Source organism: Dama dama, chromosome 20 (assembly GCF_033118175.1).
Source record: "Dama dama isolate Ldn47 chromosome 20, ASM3311817v1, whole genome shotgun sequence".
Lineage (NCBI taxonomy): Eukaryota > Metazoa > Chordata > Mammalia > Artiodactyla > Cervidae > Dama > Dama dama.
In genome coordinates this window covers 80,342,311-80,360,990 of record NC_083700.1, presented here as the reverse complement: position 1 = coordinate 80,360,990, position 18,680 = coordinate 80,342,311, and the positions used below count along the sequence as shown (strand labels likewise).

The window sequence follows — 18,680 nt, the reverse complement described above, 5'->3', positions numbered from 1 at the left end:
AGAAATATCAATAACCTCAGATATGCAGATGACACCACCCTTATGGCAGACAGTGAAGAGGAACTATAAAGCCTCTTGATGAAAGTGAAAGAGGAGACAGAAAAAGTTGGCTTAAAGCTTAACATTCAGAAAACTAAGATCATGGCATCTGGTCCCATCACTTCATGGGAAATAGATGGGGAGACAGTGGAAACAGTGTCAGACTTTATTTTTTTGGGCTCCAAAATCACTGTAGATGGTGACTGCAGCCATGAAATTAAAAGACGTTTACTCCTTGGAAGGAAAGTTATGACCAACCTAGACAGCATATTAAAAAGCAAAGACATTACTTTGCCAACAAAGGTCCGTCTGGTCAAGGCTATGGTTTTTCCAGTGGTCATGTATGGATGTGAGAGTTGGACTGTGAAGAAAGCTGAGTGCCGAAAAATTGAGGCTTGTGAACTATGGTGTTGGAGAAGACTCTTGAGAGTCCCTTGGACTGCAAGGAGATCCAACCAGTCCATCCTAAAGGAGATCAGTCCTGGGTGTTCATTGGAAGGACTGATGCTGAAGCTCTAATACTTTAGCCACCTCATGGGAAGAGCTGACTCATTGGAAAAGACCGTGATGCTGGGAGGGATTGGGGGCAGGAGGAGAAGGGGATGACAGAGGATGAGATGGCTGAATGGCATCACCGACTCGATGGGCATGAGTTTGAGTAAACTCCAGGAGTTTGTGATGGACAGAGAGGCCTGGCGTGCTGCAATTCAGGGGGTTGCAAAGAGTCGGACACGACTGAGCGAATGAACTGAACTGAACTGAGACATATCCATCAACGAAACAGAAATGAGAGTCCAGAAATAAACCCACATATCTATAGTCAATTGATTTTCAACAATTATGCCAAGACCATTTAATAGTGCAAGAACGATCTTTTCAACAAATGGTGTATGAACAACTAGATATCTCGTTAGAAAAGATGCAGCTAATCCTTACTTCTTATCACATACAAAAAATCAACTCAAAATGAACTACACCCAAATGTAAGAGTTGTATTATAAAACTCTTAGACAAAAACATACAAGTAGCTCCTTTTCAGTCTTGAATTAGGTAATGCTATCTTGGGTACAATAGCAAAAATACAAGCAACGAAAGAAAAAAAAAGTCAAAGAAACTGAACATCAAAATTTAAAACTTCAGTGCTTCAAGCAATGCCATCAAGACAGTAAGAGGACAATCCACAGGATGGGAGAAAATATCTTCAAATCCTTTACTAGATAAGGGACTTGTATCCAGAATATGCAGGACAAGAAGTAACAGTTAGAGGTGGACATAGAACAACATACTAGTTCAAAACTGGGAGAGAAGTATGTCAAAGCTGTATATGGTCACCTGCTTGTTTAAAATTATATGCAGAGCACATCACGCAAAATGCTGGACTGGACGAATCACAAGTTGGAATCAAGATTTCTGGGAGAAGTATCAACAGTCTCTGATATGCAGATACCATTCTAACGGCAGAAATTGAAGAGGAACTAAAGAGCCTCTTGATGTGGGTCAAAGAGGAGAATGAAAAAGCTGGCTTAAAACTCAATGTTCAAAAAATGAAGATCATGGCATCCAGTCCCATCACTTTCTGGCAAATAGATGAGGGAAAAGTGGAAACAGTGACAGATTTTATTTTCTTGCGCTCTAAAATCACTGCAGATGATGACTGCAGCCATGAAATTAAAATACATTTATCTCTTGGAAGAAAAGCTATGACAAACCTAGACAGTATATTAAAAAGCAGAGACATCAATTTACTGACAAAGGTCTGTATAGTCAAAGTTTTGGTTTTCCAGTTGTCATGTATGGATGTGAGAGTAGGACCATAAAGAAGGCTGCTGCTGCTACTGCTAAGTCACTTCAGTCGTGTCAGACTCTGTGCGACCCCATAGACAGCAGCCCACCAGGCTCCCCCGTCCCAGGGAGTCTCAAGGCAAGAACACTGGAGTGGGTTGCCATGCAACCCTTCTCCAATGCATGAAAGTGAAAAGTGAAAGCGAAGCCGCTTAGTCATGTCTCACCCTTTGCAACCCCATGGACTGCAGGCTACAAGGCTCCTCCATCCATGGGATTTTCCAGGCACGCGTACTGGAGTAGGTTTCCATTGCCTTCTCCATAAAGAAGGCTGAGCACTAAAGAATTGATAATTTTTAACTGTGGCACTGGAGAAGACTCTTGAAAGTCTCTTAAACAACAAGACCAAACCATCAATCCTAAAGGAAATAAACCCTGAATATTCACTGGAAGGACTGATGCTGAAGCTGAAGCTCCAATACTTTGGCCACCTGATGCGAAGAAATAAACCCATTGGAAAAGACTGATGCTGAGAAAGACTGAGGGCAGGAGGAGAAAAGGGCAACAGAGGATGAGATGGTTGGATGGCATCACTGACTCAATGGACATGAGTTTAGGCAATCTCACAGGAGATGGTGAAGGACAGGGAAGCCTGGCGTGCTGCAGTCCACAGGGTCACAAAGAGTTGTACATGACTTACCAACTGAACAACAACAAATCTAGAATATATAAATGACTATTTATATAGTCATTTATAAATTATAACTATTAATTATAACTTATGACAAGAATACAAAAAAAGCTAGTTAAAAAATGAGCATCAAGTAAATAATAAGAAAAAAGTCATTAAAAAATGGGAAAATGATATAATTATATATTTCTCCAGAGAAGATGTACAAACAATAAATGCATACAAAATGCAACTCAACATCATTAGCTATCAGGGAAAGGCAATTCCAAACCACAATGAGATACCACTTCATCTGCACTAGGATGGCTATATTCAAAGGACAGATAATAAAAGTACTGGCAAAGATGTGGAGAAACTGGAACATTCATACACTGCTAGTGTAATTTTTAAATGGTGTGGCCACACTGGAAAATAGCCTGGCAGTTCTTCAAAGGTTAAGCAAAGAATTCTATTACCAGAAATTTCATTTCTAGCTATATGTCCAAGAGAAATGAAAGCATATATCCACACACAAGCATATACATGAATTTTCCTTGCAGCATTATTTATAATAAACAAAAAGTTGAAACAATCCAAATGTCCAACAACTGATGAATGGATAATAAAATGTACTATATCCATACAAGGGACTATTATTCAGCAATAAAAAGTAATAAAATATTGATAACATTTACAACATGGATGAACCTTTCAAACATTATGCTAAGTGAAAGAAGGTAGTCAAAAGATTACATAATTGTATTGGTCTATCAATATGAAATGTCTGGCACAGGCAAATCCATACAGACTAAACAGATTACAGGTTGGTTAGCACTGAGTGTGGGGACTTGAGGAGGATAAACAGTGACCACCAGTGAGTATGAAAGTGTTTCAAAATTAGATTGTGGTGACAGTTGCAGAACCTTATGAATATAACAAAAAAACACTGAATTAGAAACCTTAAATGGGTAAATTATATGTGAATTACATCTCAATAAACCTGTTAAGGAGAAAAAGAATACCCTTTCAAGCCTCATTACATTGCAAAGTTGACAAAGCAAGCCTATGTAAGCAAAAACTAGATAACTATTTTATATAAAACACTCTTACCTCCAGTGCTTATTTCTACCTCTGTAGAATCTCTTTCCAAACTCCCAGCACTGCTAACAATATTCATTAAATGGATTGCAGTCCAAGCAAAAGGCATGCGATACTTTCCAAGTCTTTGACAAAACTGATCAGCTTGACTTTTCAGCTTCTCCAATTTTTCCTTATTCTGTAAAACAAAACTTTATACATTATATGATTATGCTCAAAATAAACGAATTAAAGGCTATATCATAATATGTAAAGGAAAATATAAAGGTTAACAATTTTCAATTCTCAGCAAGATGGAAAAACAATCCATACCTTTCAGCAACCAATTAACAGTGTGTGCATACATGCTAGTTTGCTTTAGTCATGTCTGACTCTTAGCGACCCTATGGACTGTAGCCTGCCAGTCTCCTCTGTCCATGGGATTCTCCAGGCAATACTGGATTTGGTTGCCATGCCCTCCTCCAGGGGATCTTTCCCACCCAGGGATTGAACTTGCATTTCTGCCAGTTCCTACACTGCAGACTGATTCTTTACTGCTGAGCCACTGGGGAAGCCCCAATTAACAGTATATTAACTACTAAAGAACCTTAACCAGTTCTACAAATGCATCTAAAAGTTTTTAAAATTTGTTTGTGATGATCTTATTTTGGGATAAAAGAAAGGAGAGTAAGTGTCAAGCATGTTTATGTACTGCATGTACTATTTTATGAACGAAATATAGCCATGTTACAGTCATCAACTGTCAATCACAAAATATCCCAGGTTATGGCTTATTAAATTTTTTATTCTATAAAAAAAAAGATGGAAGCATTTGAGCCACTTTGAAATAATCACTAACTTATGACAACTATGATGTAGAAGTAGGTAGGGCAGAAACAGGCCAACAATAATATGTCCAGAATTGTGATAAAAGAAGCAAACAAAAAAAGTACCAGAGGACTAAACCCTTGAAAAAGACTAATAATCCAAACAGTACATGCTTATCTGGAAGACAACCTGAAGCTGGCTCAACTTTTAGGCTATCCCTAAAACAAACACTAATGTGGCCTGCAATAGTCAATCCATAGTGCAAGAGTGAAAATCTATAACAAAATCTCTCACATGCTCTTTCCATAAAGGATGTCAGTGAGGTCATACTCTCATGGCAGTGTCCTAACATGCAACTCAGGACTCAGAAAAGATGAAGGGATACCAAAATGATAAGAGAGTTTTTTGCTATATCTATTATACCTCCAAAATAGGTCCTTGCTTTAGGAGTACTTACAGAGAATTAAGGGCCCATATCGAAATTATGTAAATACGTAAGGGAAGAGCGAAATAAGCCACAATGACACACCTATGAGTTTCATATAACAGAGAAAATTTAATTTGTAAAATGACGACCTGGGGAAAGCCAGAATACTTTAACCCTACTTTCAACCAGATATCTAGGATCTAGGAATCAGAGAACATCATGTGCTCAGATGTACCCATATTAGCAAAAGAGGCTAAATTCTTGTTACAAATCTCAGAAAAACAGAAAGCAACAATTTTCTAAATTTTGATGATTTGTCCAATACTCCTCAAGCACACTTCTCCTGCCTGTTTGACATTAAATCATGTGTTCAAACATCCCAAAATCACCTTTTATTCTTATAGCTAACTCAGAGTATCTAGAATTTGGTACCAATTATTCACCAACTATTTTTGCTTTATAAGTTTATCCAAGTTCTATAAATTTGTTATCTGATGGCAAAGGGAAGAGTGTATTTTCTATTTTTACAATATTCCTTATTTATCTGCCACTAGACTGATACCCAAAATATGTCTGCTTTGCTAGAAAAAGTTTCATCAAAATCACTGTTTGGTAAAAAAAAAAAAAAAGAAAAGAAAAATCACGGTCCAGTGGTTTGAATTCCACAAATCCACTGCACGGGGCATAGATCCCATTCTTGGCTGGGAATCCCAAAAGCTGCAAAATGTAGCCAAAAAAAAAAAAAAATCACTATTTTGTAAATACAGAAAATTTTTCATTATTCAGGAATTAAACTGAATTACTTTCTCTCCAAGGAAAATAAAAATTTAAGAGTCAACTAGTTTGGGGGTTGGGGAGATGTCAAAGAATAGCATAGCACATGACTCAAAGTAGATGAAGGAAATAAAGAAGAAAGAAAACAAATAGGCCATCAGAAAAAGAAAAGAAAATTTTAGTAGTAAAATCAGTAGTAAAATTATTTAATATGCTCAGTATAGCATCCTCTCAGATTATAATTTTGGAGATTAGAGATTATTTAGGGTTGGGTTTGGTGATCTGAGGGGAATGGACAGTGACTGCTAATGACTATGAGAGTGGGGGGAAATGAGGCATGAAATTCTACCTTGGTGGCATCTGCTTCTTTGAAAATCATATATGGTTCTGCACACTCTCCAATGTCTCCTTGCTGCAGCACTTTTTCTAGCTGTCAAAGGCAAAAAAAGGAAAGATTAATTAAGCTTAAAAATAAAAGCAGTCAGCCTGGAATGCAAGGATGGTTCAACATACAAAAATCAATCAACTTAATATATCACATTAACAGAATAACAGAACAAAACCACATGATCATGTTAATTATTGCAGAAAAAAGAACTGGACAATTCAACACCCTTTCATGATTAAAAAAAAAAATTCAACAAACCTGGAAAAGAAGAAAACTACTCCAATATGAGCCCATCTATGAAAAGACCACATCTAACATCTTATTCAATGTTGAAAAACTGAAAGCTTTTCCTTTAGAATCAGGAACAGGATAAGAATGTTAACTTTTGCCAATTCTATTTAACAAAGTACTGGAAGTATAAGCCAGAGCAATGTGACAAGAAAAAGGAAGCCCAAAAAAGAAACAAAAACATTCAAATTAAAAACAGAAGAATTTAAATTATCTCTGTTTACAGACAACATGATCTTTTACAGAGAAAATCCTAATATTTCACAAAAAAACGATTTAGTTCAGTTCAGTCGCTCAGTCACATCCGACTTTTTGCGACCCCATGAACCACAGCACGCCAGGCCTCCCTGTCCATCACCAACTCCCAGAGTCTACCCAAACCCATATCCATTGAGTCAGTGATGACATCCAACCATCTCATCCTCTGTCGTCCCCTTCTCCTCCTGCCCCCAATCCCTCCCAGCATCAGGGTCTTTCCCAATGAGTCAACTCTTTGCATCAGGTGGCCAAAGTATTGGAGTTTCAGCTTCAACATCAGTCCTTCCAATGAACACCCAGGAGTGATCTCCTTTAGGATGGACTGGTTGGATCTCCTTGCAGTCCAAGGGACTCTCAAGAGTCTTCTCCAACACCACACTTCAAAAGCATCAATTCTTTTGCATTCAGCTTTCTTTATAGTCCAACTCTCACATCCATACATGACCACTGGGAAAACCACAGCCTTGACTAGACAGACCTTCGTTGACCAAGTAATGTCTCTGCTTTTTAATATGCTGTCTAGGTTTGTCATAACTTTCCTTCCAAGGAGTAAGTGTCTTTTAACTTCATGGCTGCAATCACCATGGGCAGTGATTTTGGAGCCCAGAAAAATAAAGTCAACCACTGTTTCCACTGTTTCCCCATCTATTTGCCACGAAGTGATGGGACTGGGTGCCATGATCTTAGTTTTCACAACTAATAAATAAATAAATTCAGCAAAGTTGCAAGATACAAAATGAACAAAAATCAGTTGTATATTTCTATAACAAGCAATTCAAAAAAGAAATTAAGAAAATAATTCCATTTATAATATCAAAAAGAATAAAGTACTGAGGTAGAAACCAAAAAGCTGAAAGATTTGTAATCTGAAAACTTAAGAGTTAAATAATTTTCTACAAGAATGCCAAGACTATTCATTGGGGAAAGAACAGTTTTTCCAACAAATGGTGTTTTAAAAAACCCTGAATTCCTAAATACAAAAGAATAAAGTTGAACCCTTACATTATATACAAAAATTAACTCAAAACAGATCAAAGACTACCCCCCCAAAAAAACCCCTAACACAATAAAACTCCTAGAAGAAAAATAAAGGAAAAGCTTCATGTGAATAGATTTAGTAATATATTCTTGGATTTTACACAATAAAAGCAAAGGCAACAGACATAAAACTCATTAAACTAGATTACATCAAAATTTAAAACTTTTGTATATGACAGGACACAATCAACAAAGAGAAAAGGCAACTCACAGAATGAAAGAAAATATTTGTAAATCATATAACTGGTAAAGAATTAATATCCCAAACAGATAAAGAAATCCTACAACTCAACAAGTGAATAGCAAATAACCTGATTTTTAAATGAGCAAAGGATTTGAACAGACATTTCTCCAAAGAAGCCAAACAAATGTCTAAGAAGCATAACAAACACTCTCAACATCACTCATCAGTTTGCTGTTGTTATTTAGTTGTTAAGTCGTGCCTGACTCTTCTGTGACTTCACGGACTGTAGCCTGCCAGGCTCCTCTGTCCATGGGATTTCCCAGGCAAGAATACTAGAGTGGGTTATCAATTCCTTCTCCAGGGGAATCTGCCCGACCCAAGGACCGAACTGACATCGCCTGCATTAGCAGATGGATTCTTTATCACTGAGCCACCTGAGAGGCCCGTCACTTATCACTGGGCTTCCCTGGTGGCTCAGCGGTGTCCCTGGGCTTCCCTGCGACGCTGGTGATTTAACTAATGAAGTATATAAAGCATCTGACCAACCTGCAGACCCCTGGAAGGAGCACAAGCACCTACCAGAGTACAACCTAGGTCAGCTGACCACCAGACAACTCAGATGCATGAACTAAAACAATGCTTACTGCTGGATTCCACTGAGATTTTCGTCTTTTTGTTCTTGTAGAGGAATAACTAACTAATATATAGACCAAGGGAATTTTCCTCTCAAAAAACAAAATTATATTGCTGGACTATGATATAAGAAAACTTTTAAATATAATTTCTTTAAAATCTGTATACATCTTAACTTGTTCATATTTTTTAAATTACACAAAAGTCTTTTTCTGTTTATATACAAACATTTATGTGTGTTTAGGTATATATGTATGTATCTTACACAATTGGGACCATATGGTATGAATCATCTCACTTTCAAGCAGACAGTATTCCAATCATCATCACTATCTTTCTAGTTCATTCCCTCAAATATGTTCTATTTTATGAAAACTTACTATTTTCCCATGTAAAATAATGGTGTATACACATTTGTCGATTATTTTAATATCTAGAACTTTACTTATAAGTGAGTTTCTGAAGACCACTACTGCTAAATCTTTGCTTGGAGAATTGTTCATTGTAACTAAGATTTATTTTAACCTGAATTCATAGGAATCTATCCACAAATTAGGACATTATTCCTGTGGGTAAATAAAATTCATTTCATGACAATCTACTTTATAACCTTATTAAAAAATTCATTACCTTTTTATGATAATTTTATATAAATAAAGGTAAAATGATTAAAGACTATATTTTAGGCAACTCTCAAGTCAAGGTCAAGTTAAGGTAAATTATTATTAAGTTATCCTAAGCGAGGTAGCTTAGTAATATTCAAATTTTAGTATCTGTAATCCTTATTCTTAATTGATTGATAGTCAAATCATAATGCTCCATGATTTCAATGATTTAGATTTTAATATTTATATAATTTAGGAACTGCATGATAAAACCACAGTATAGCTCCATATCCAAATAACCATAGATGGTTAATTTAATATGCCAACACAGCTAAGTTATCAAACACCAGTCAAGATGTTGCTGTGAAGGTATTTTTTTAGAGGTGATTAACTTTTAAATCAGTAGACTGAGTAAAGCAGATTACCCTTCATAATAGGGGTGGGCCTTATCCAGTTAGTTGAAGACCTCAAGAACAAAGACTAAGTTTTCTCAAAGACGGATTCTCAAGACAACATAGCAATCCTCTATGTGTATATGTATCGTCTTCCTACTGATCTGTTTCTCTAGAGAATTCTAATAAAGCTGCCCACTCAAGAAAAATTTAGGTAGCAACTATTGTATACATCCAATATTATGTTAAAAAATATTAACATGAAAAAATAGGCAAAGATAAAATCTTTGACCTTTTTTTTTTTTTTAAATCTTTGACCTTTAAAAGTTTGTAATATTGACAGGCAGACAAGTACACAGACATAACACAAATAAACAAATATATTTAACATTATTCTCACCTTTATTACAAGAAAAACATCTTGGGAAGGATAAGTGATAGAAAAAATAGCTGATCTTGCCAGGGTGGTAATGGCAGCAGGTGGTACATGTGGACGTAATAATCCTTTCATCTGCTCAGAATTAAGGTCAAAATAAAAGTTTTCTGAAATCTAAAAAACATATTCATATGTTAAATTTAAAACCTGTGCATTTTATAAACACTCACAAAAATCATAAATATTCAGTCTTAAAATATTACAGATATTAAACAATTATACTAACATACAATGTACCATACATTTCACTGACTATCAGTGAAGATATATAAAGATCTTTACATAACTAAATCAAAGCAAAAAAAATTAATGCAAAAACATATTCTAAAGAACCATATCCCATACTCTTTTAGTAAGAAATTTAACTTCTGATAAAGTATATAAAGAAACTATTATTAATATGAGTTACCCAAAGTTGAGTCTTTGAAAACTTAAATAAGATTTCAGAAGATGTGATCAAGTAAATACAAGATGCTGGAGTAGAGTTCCACTATAGAAATCCACACTATACACTGACGGCAGAAGTCATTAAAGGCATTTCAACTTTCTACTACAAGGCAGGCTTAGAATACTAAAAATGCTGCATGATAAGTCCTCTGAAAAACTCCTAAGTGTAACAAAGATATAACAGCAAAACCAAGAGCAATATTTTAGACAAGAATATTTAAAATATAAATAAATGATCTTTTAATAATAGCTAGTGAGAATTTTAAAATTACATCAACAAAACTTCACTGTCACCATCAATCTAAGTCTTTATACATCATTTGCCTAAGATGCTTTTCTTGTATTTTTTCTATTTCTTACACTAAAAGAAAGTTGCTCCTGCTACCCCTTTTCAGAACTCTTTCAATGAAACAAAAAATAAGCCAACTAAACTATTTTACAGTAGGAAAATAATATCTCACAGTTCTATTTTCTTTTTTAAAAAATCCATGTTTAATAAGTCTCAAAAAATTATCTTATAAAACAAATTAGAAACAGGTTTCTGAACCTCTGATTGGGACAAAAGACTACGTTCAAATTATATAACCTTACCTTTTTCTTTTCTTTCACATCATATAAAGCCAAACTTGCAAAAATGGGTTCAATTTCAATCTCAAACCTTTAGGAAGGAGAAGGATGAGTTTTAAATATATACATAAAATACACAGTTTGAGAGAAATTCTCATTCCAAAAATAAATTCTCTCTATACCCTGTACTTTTCTCTACCTGTGCTATTCCATCTATACTACCCATCTTCCTTGAACACACTTTCCCATGTATATCTTCCACAGTCTAAATCAACTATTAGCACATACTTCAAAAGCTTAAAAAAAAAAGTCCACCCCCTGGTGGCGCTAGTGGTAAAGAACCGGCCTGCCAACGCAGGAGACATAAGAGACGTGGATTTGACCCCTGAGTCGGGAAGATCCCTTGGAGAAAAGCGTGGCAACCTGCTCCAGCATTCCTGCGTGGAGAATCCCGTGGACAGAGGAGCCCACGGGATACCATCCACAGGATCACAAAGACTCGGACACGACTGAAGCGACTTAATACACACCATGAAACAAACATAAAATCAACTCTAAGGAAAAAGATACTACCGATACTCCTCAAGTCAAGAACAGTGTCTGATAAATACTTCAGATTTCAGAAGATGTGTTCTCAAGTTTTAAGACAATTATATAGCTGAGGCAGAGTCATCTTCATCTGTGAGCCAAAAGTGCTCTAAAGTTCAGCTTCACAGGTAAGATTAAATGCTTGGGAGCATTTAAAATTATGTATAGGACAATCCTTTTCGAAAGGACAGAAACACAAGTATAATATCCACTAGGATTTTTTTATACTGGTACTCAAAACATTACTCCAGAAAAGAAAAGTTATATAGTAAACAAAACAAATACTCACTTGAGTGATAAACATTTTACAAGAAGTCTTTGACCAAAATGTTCTTTGGGCACATCAGGAACACTAAGTCGTTCTATTGGCTCTTCCTGCAAATTGACAAGCAACACCCAAATGAAAATGCTTACCATGTTTCAACCCTTTACAGTTTATTTTTTAAGAACTTATTTTATTAACCTACTACTTTTAGTCTTCACAAGTAAGCAAAGAAAAGAATGGCCTATTTATCCTCAAACAAAAGTCATTAGATTGTAAGTGTACTCAATTATATTTCATTTACAAAAAGCAGAGCTATATTTCCATTAAGTTTTATTCCCTATGTTTATCATAAAACTATTAATATATACAGTTCATACTCCCAAAACATCTATCTCTATAATCTTTTGCTTCTTTATATCCAAATATCTATACCTCATCTGGTGATGGATGCAAGGCAAAGAGTTCCTTGTGACGATTTGATTTCCTTTGGTCATCATTCTGACGGTCTATTTCTTCATTTGGAGTTCGATCAAGTAAATTGGGAAGCAAAGCATCAGGAAGTGAATTTTTCAAGTCAAAAATACTGCAGGCCCAGCTACCCCTTGGAGTATCGTCTATTGACATTGAACGTCTTTTAAGATCATCCTGCCATGCAAAACATTAAATATATTAATCAATGAATAAAAAATAAACTATTTTAAAAGAACGCCTTATAGTCATTTAAAAATAAAAGTATTACTTGTTCATCCTGGTAGTTGTTGCCATCTGGAGCTTCATCTGATTCAAACACCTGCTTCGGCAAACCTTTTTGCCTTTCTTTCTGTTTATCTAATGTATTAGGATTAAATCCTGTTCCCAGTTTATGATATCTATTCAAAATAAAATAGTTAAGTAAATATCAATTTTCTGAAAATTTTTCACTTTCATCATCATTATATAATAAGCTAACTCTTCTTTATACCATTTCTCTACATAGTAAGAATATATTTTGGCAGTTTTGAGTATATTAAACATTTAAGAAGAAGAAGTGAAGTCACCCAGTCATGTCCAACTCTTTGCAACCCCATGGACTGTGGCCTGCCAGGCTCCTCCATCCATTGGATTTTCCAGGCAAGGATACTGGAGTGGGCTGCCATTTCCTTCTCCAGGGGATCTTCCCGACCCAAGGACTGAACTGGGGCCTCCCACATTACAGTCAGACTCCTTAACATCTGAGCCGCCAGGGGAGTCCCATTACACATATAACCAAAGGTTTAAGAAAACATCCATTCAAAGTTCCTTTAATCCAACTAGACAGCAGATTATGAGTTTCCAAAGGTAAATCATAATGTCATTCTTTTCATGACAATCCTGTAGATATACTGCAATTTAAGTTGTACTTTCAATTAAGAAAACTGGTCAGTAAAAGGAAATGATGGGAAGCCAGGTTAAAAATAAAATGAAACAGTAGAAAATATAAACTGCGTTCATAACAGTATAAATTTTTAAAAGGCAAAATATATAGAGAGCATTCAACCATAAAGTTCCAAACATCCAAAAAAAATTTTTGCTATATCTCATTATGTATAAAAGATCTCAAGCAACCTAAAGCTTCAGACTTCTAAAATGAAAAACAGTAAGATCTACACCATTGTGTGTGTGTGTGTGTGTGTATACTTAACATATATTGTTATATAATATATATGTATTAGGCTAAGAACTCTTAAATTAATACAAGCTTTTTTCCAAACAACCTAATATCCAAGATTATCAAAGACACTACAATCAAGAGCCTTTACTGTGCCATACCTCATATAGTCACACTGGGGGAAATTTTAATTGAAGTATAAACAATTATAATTACCAGAGGATATTACAGTTTATCAGTCAATTGATGACACAGTAAATAAACACACTCGACACGAATTATTCACATTGTGTCTTATTGCTAAAGGTACTGAAATAGCAGCTACATCATGTTCATATCATAGCATAATCATAGAATAAAAGACAGCAGTTTTCTCTGGAAGAACCAAAATAAAGATATGCAACATAGAAACATCAAAGGTATTACTCAAAAGCAGATGTTCTAATATTTCATGAGTTTAAAGTGCCTTAATCTGTATAAAAGTGTTTGTAAAGTGACAAAGTTTGAATTCAAACACAAGCCTGATTAACTAGAAACCACGTTAACTAAGGACAAATAGATAAAACTTTATAGCCAAAACCATCACTAGATAATTTTTGAAAGATACTGAACTGTTTTCTAGTTTTTGTATCTTTTGTACTCAGTGGAAATATTTGTATTTACCTTAAAGGACAGAATACACTGTTGCTTTTCTATATGAAAAAGTTTTCTTTAAAAATATTTTATTATTACAGAACCAATTCATGTTCATTGCTGGAAATTTAAAAATACAGACTTGTAAAAGTAAAATCATTATATTTCTACTACTCAGAGATTATCAGTGTTGAACACTCCTATTATTTAACTAACTGGACCTTTTCCTAGGTGTATGCACAATCATAAAATATATATATATTATGTACACACATACATACTTATAGTATTTGTATTTTTTAATAAAAATGAGATACAGTGGAAGAAAGTACCTTCATTTGTGAAGTTTTATATCTAAGCTACTCTAATAAGCCAGAACACTGCTGAATTTTATGTTCTAAAAAATCAATAGTATGCAATTCAAGAGTACCAAGACAAAGGACATGATTTATGATTACCACTCTTCTGTATGATCATTCTGTTCCTCTAGTTAGTTGCTGTAAGGCTCTACATGATCATCCATCCACTACCACCATTTCTTTGACTTTGTATCTTAGCATTCTCTCCTTCAAATTATTCTGTTCCAGCCACATCGACCATTTGGTACTTCTTAAACATTCCTAGCATGCTTCCAATATGGAACCATTGCATGTACTGCTCTTTCTCTGTCGAATACACTCTTTCATGATATATAGATGGCTTACTGCTTAAATTCCTTTAGGTCTTTGCTCAAATTCATCTTATCAGAAAGGCCTCTTCTGATTAGTTATATAAAGTAGAAACACCTCTGCTTGGCTTGCCCTACCCCCACATATTACTTTCTTTCTCTACAAGACTTCCCTCCACCACAACTATTAAATATTTATCTGTGTTTGTTTATTGTCTATTGCCCTCAACCCCAAGTAGAATGCAGGCTCCATGAAGGCATGGAGTTTGTTTTGTTGACTCATGTATCATCACTGCTTAGTACAGTGCCTGACACTTACTAGCCTCACAGTAAGTATGTTTTGAATAAATGAATGAATATTAAGTACTTTCTATCCTTTTATTCTGTGCTGAATTATGGAAGGATTTTTTGGTTTCATCTCACAACTTACTATCCCACTTTTCAGTCACATCTACTCCACCATTAAACCCATCCACTGAGTTTTAAATTTTTTTTCACTGAACAAATTTTTCACTTCCATAGATAACTAGTTGGTTTTTTATATGGTTACAGTATCTTTTCATATCTCTTTGAGGATATTAATTATACATATGGTTCTTTATCTGTATTCTATTAACTATTTCCTAAATCATTAGTTCTTTTATTTATGATAATTTGATAATTTGAAATTTGATAATTTGTGGTAATTCTTTCAAGTTCCCTTTGGTTTAGATTGGTTGTATGTGCTCAAGCATGTCCGACTCTTTGTGACGCCATAGACTGCAGCCCACCAGGCTCCTATGTCCATGGAGTTTCCTAGGCAAGAATACTGCAGTGGGTTGCCATTCCCTACTCCAGGGGACCTGACCAACCCAGGTTATTTATCCCACATTCCTTGCCTCTCCTGCATTGGCAGGCAGTTTCTTTACCAACTGCACCACCTTGGAAGCCCAAGTGCATGGTTTCCATCAACTAGCTGGCCATTCTAGGTTCTAACGCTCATTTTTTAATTTGCAAGTGCGTATCTGTCTGGGAAATACTGTATCTCCTTAGCCAAACACATACCCAGTGATTATGGAGAAAAGGCACCTCGTGCTTTCAAGGCAAAGTCTGACAGTCTTCTGGGTATGAAGGCTCCTTCTTCTTATTCCAAGGTATGCCCACCCTGGGCACTACACTGTGACCTCTGTGGTGTGCTTAGGCAGTCATGTTAACCCTCTGCAACCCCACGGACTGTAGCCTGCCGGGCTCCTCAGTTCACGGGGATTCTCCAGGCAAGAATACTAGCGTGGGTTTCATGCCCTCCTCCAGGGGATCTTCCCAATCCAGGTCTCCTGCATTGCAGGCAGATTGTTCACCATTTGAGCCACCAGGGAAGCCCTAGGTTCTCAAGCTCCCACTATTCGTGCTCTTAAAATAGGGATACTTCTACTCCCATGTCTATGCATAAAGGCACAGGAGGTTTTAAAATAACCTAATGTCCAACATTTACCCCAGGCCCCCCTTCTACTGCCTGTATTCACTGAGCCTAACATTCTATTGAACCTTGGGCATGTATTTTCTCCTTGGATTATTTTGTACTGTGGTTTTTCACTGTTTCCAATCACACCTATCCTTTATATTTCAGGGATATTTTAAAACCTCTAGATTACCAAAAGTACCCCTTTCATCTTCCATTTACCACTAAAAATAATATCTAGTATAACAGAAAAAAATATAAGCATTAGAATTTGATGCCCCTAGGTTCTAATCCTAGCGATCCCACTTTTTGGCTATGTGACCTCAAAGAAATTACTTAACTACTCTAAGCCTAAGTTACCTTATCTGTTGGAATCTTAAATGAGATAAAGTACCCAATAAAATGCCCAGCGTATAGCAAAAAAACCCATAAATGTTAACTACCATATCCTCATGGCTTAAATCAAGGTGAGCAACCCCATGATTACAGCTAAGTAGCAGATTCCAGATTCCATGAAGTTAATATATTTTGCAACTAATCTCTTTTTGTTAACATTCCTGATTATAAGCTTCCAACATACAAGCAGAAGTAAAGACTTTTGAGTTATCTGACAGAGGAACAGTCTTCTTCAGTAATCTGTAAAATCTGGCTATTGAAATACTTATCAAAATTGTAAGTTCATAAAAACAGCTCTTCTTTATAAAGGGTAGCAGACTGTGCTTTTATTAGGTCACACTAAAACTAAAAAGCATGTCAGCGGTATCCCCAAGAGTGATGCTTAGCACAATATTAAACGCAGTGAAATAAGACAGAAGGGCAACACAATAAGCAATGAACACATCACTGTTGCTAGTACAATTTAGCACAGAAAAATTCATTTCTCAAAACTGTAATGTCTTAACAGAATTTTCCACTACTTCAGTAATTATTCTTGCTTTAGAAAAATAGAATGAGGCCAAGAACATTCAGCACAAAGACCCTTTTCACTATGCAAGAGAGCAAAGGAGAAGTAATTTTATTTCTTAATCTGACTTGATATTTCAAAAACCATCCACTAGGAACAAATTTTGTGGTAAATCATTACTTTTACAAATACTTACTTGACTGGATATACAGCTATAAATATTCGGCTGGTTAATAAACGGCCGAGACCTTTCAAACAGCCTCATCTAGAAAACTAGCTGTTAAATTTAACTTAATCAATTCAATAAATTGGATCCATTTGACAAATATAAACTATTCATCAATATTTACCCATGATTTCCCAAAAGAATAATACTACAAGTCATTATTATTACATATTACTAGTAATTATTAATGATCTGTGATAATATAGGAATACTATCCCCAATTCAGTTCAGTTCAGTCGCTCAGTCGTGTCCAACTCTTTGCAACCCCATGGACCACAGAATGCCAGGCTTCCCTGTACATCACCAACTCCCAGAGATTACTTAAACTCATGTCCATCGAGTATTATTTTATAAGGAAAATAAGAGAAAGTTAAGTGTGGAACTTCTAAGGAGAAAATATGTATATGCAAAGGTTCTTCTATTACTTTTTCAGCTATTTTTCAAATAAATTGTCAGTTCTCATAATTAGTAGTAACCTACCTTAGTCAATTTATAGATCCTGCTCAGTATTTTTAAATATCACAATGAATATACAACTTACTTTCTGATCACAATTGCCCAGTCTTCTGTATAACTTCTAATACAATCTCTAACATGTGGATCCATTTCACTGTTTTAAAAAAGAAAATATATTTATAATTTAAACAGGAAAGCACTGATGTTTATGAATTTTGCTGCTGCATTCTTGTTGAATACCACCACAAGAAGCAGAATCTGAATAAAACAATGGAAGGTAGTTGTTTTATAGTTGTACTAAAACCAGAAATAGGTAGATGTCTCCTTACCTTTCTTCAGGTACAGCTGAGACAAGAGTTCTACAGTCCCTAGGACTATAAACCACTTCAATATCATCTGGAGGGAATTCAACCAAATCCCGTAAAGGTCCAGAATCCACAGCTAAAGGATGAGTAAGGAGGTAATCTTCCAAATCCACTGGGTCCACTGCTTCAGTAAGTGGCACCTTTATAAAGATGGGTGAGTGAGAGAGGTGGGTAGAAAGGAACAGATGGATACAAGAATTTTAAAACTTTAAATAAAGGAGATTTATTATTTAAAAAAAAATATTTTTCTCCAGTTTTCTCTAAATTTTAGTCAACAGATATTCAGCCAGATGTGCTAAAGAAATCACAGGTGTTGGCTTTCCTATAGTTCTTTGTGCTTGAGTCAAACTCTCTTTTGATCTTCTTGCTTCGATTTTGCCCTTAACTGCCACATAAAAACAGTAAGATAATTAACAGGTTTATAATATTTAACAATGACAAAGTGCTCATTGAAGGAATTCTTTTTCATAATTTCTAATTTTCATTTCTAAGTTTCCTAATGGTGTCTTTATTGTTACTGCTGATTACCCTAGTAAAAACATATAACATACTGTGGTAGGCTGAAAAATGGCCCTCCAAAAGATCACCACATCCCAATCCATGAACTTTAAATGTCAAAATAAATAGATAAATAAAATACAAAATAAAATACTGTTTGAAGATACCATTAAGGATCTT

General features: G+C 35.3%; 1 protein-coding gene across 4 annotated transcripts in view; it reads right to left on the bottom strand.

Moving 5' to 3' along the window:
* Positions 1–18,680, bottom strand: part of DOCK7 (dedicator of cytokinesis 7) — a 188,494-nt gene that overhangs the window by 136,175 nt on the left and 33,639 nt on the right. For all 4 annotated transcript variants that reach the window (XM_061121716.1, XM_061121717.1, XM_061121718.1 and 1 more), the window contains exons 3-11: positions 17,967–18,142; positions 17,723–17,791; positions 12,426–12,555; positions 12,119–12,331; positions 11,711–11,796; positions 10,858–10,924; positions 9,784–9,933; positions 5,947–6,027; positions 3,602–3,767 (exon numbers count right to left, since the gene is read on the bottom strand). In XM_061121716.1, coding sequence (XP_060977699.1) covers positions 3,602–3,767; positions 5,947–6,027; positions 9,784–9,933; positions 10,858–10,924; positions 11,711–11,796; positions 12,119–12,331; positions 12,426–12,555; positions 17,723–17,791; positions 17,967–18,142 — 1,138 coding nt within the window. The remainder of the gene's footprint in view (positions 1–3,601; positions 3,768–5,946; positions 6,028–9,783; positions 9,934–10,857; positions 10,925–11,710; positions 11,797–12,118; positions 12,332–12,425; positions 12,556–17,722; positions 17,792–17,966; positions 18,143–18,680) is intronic.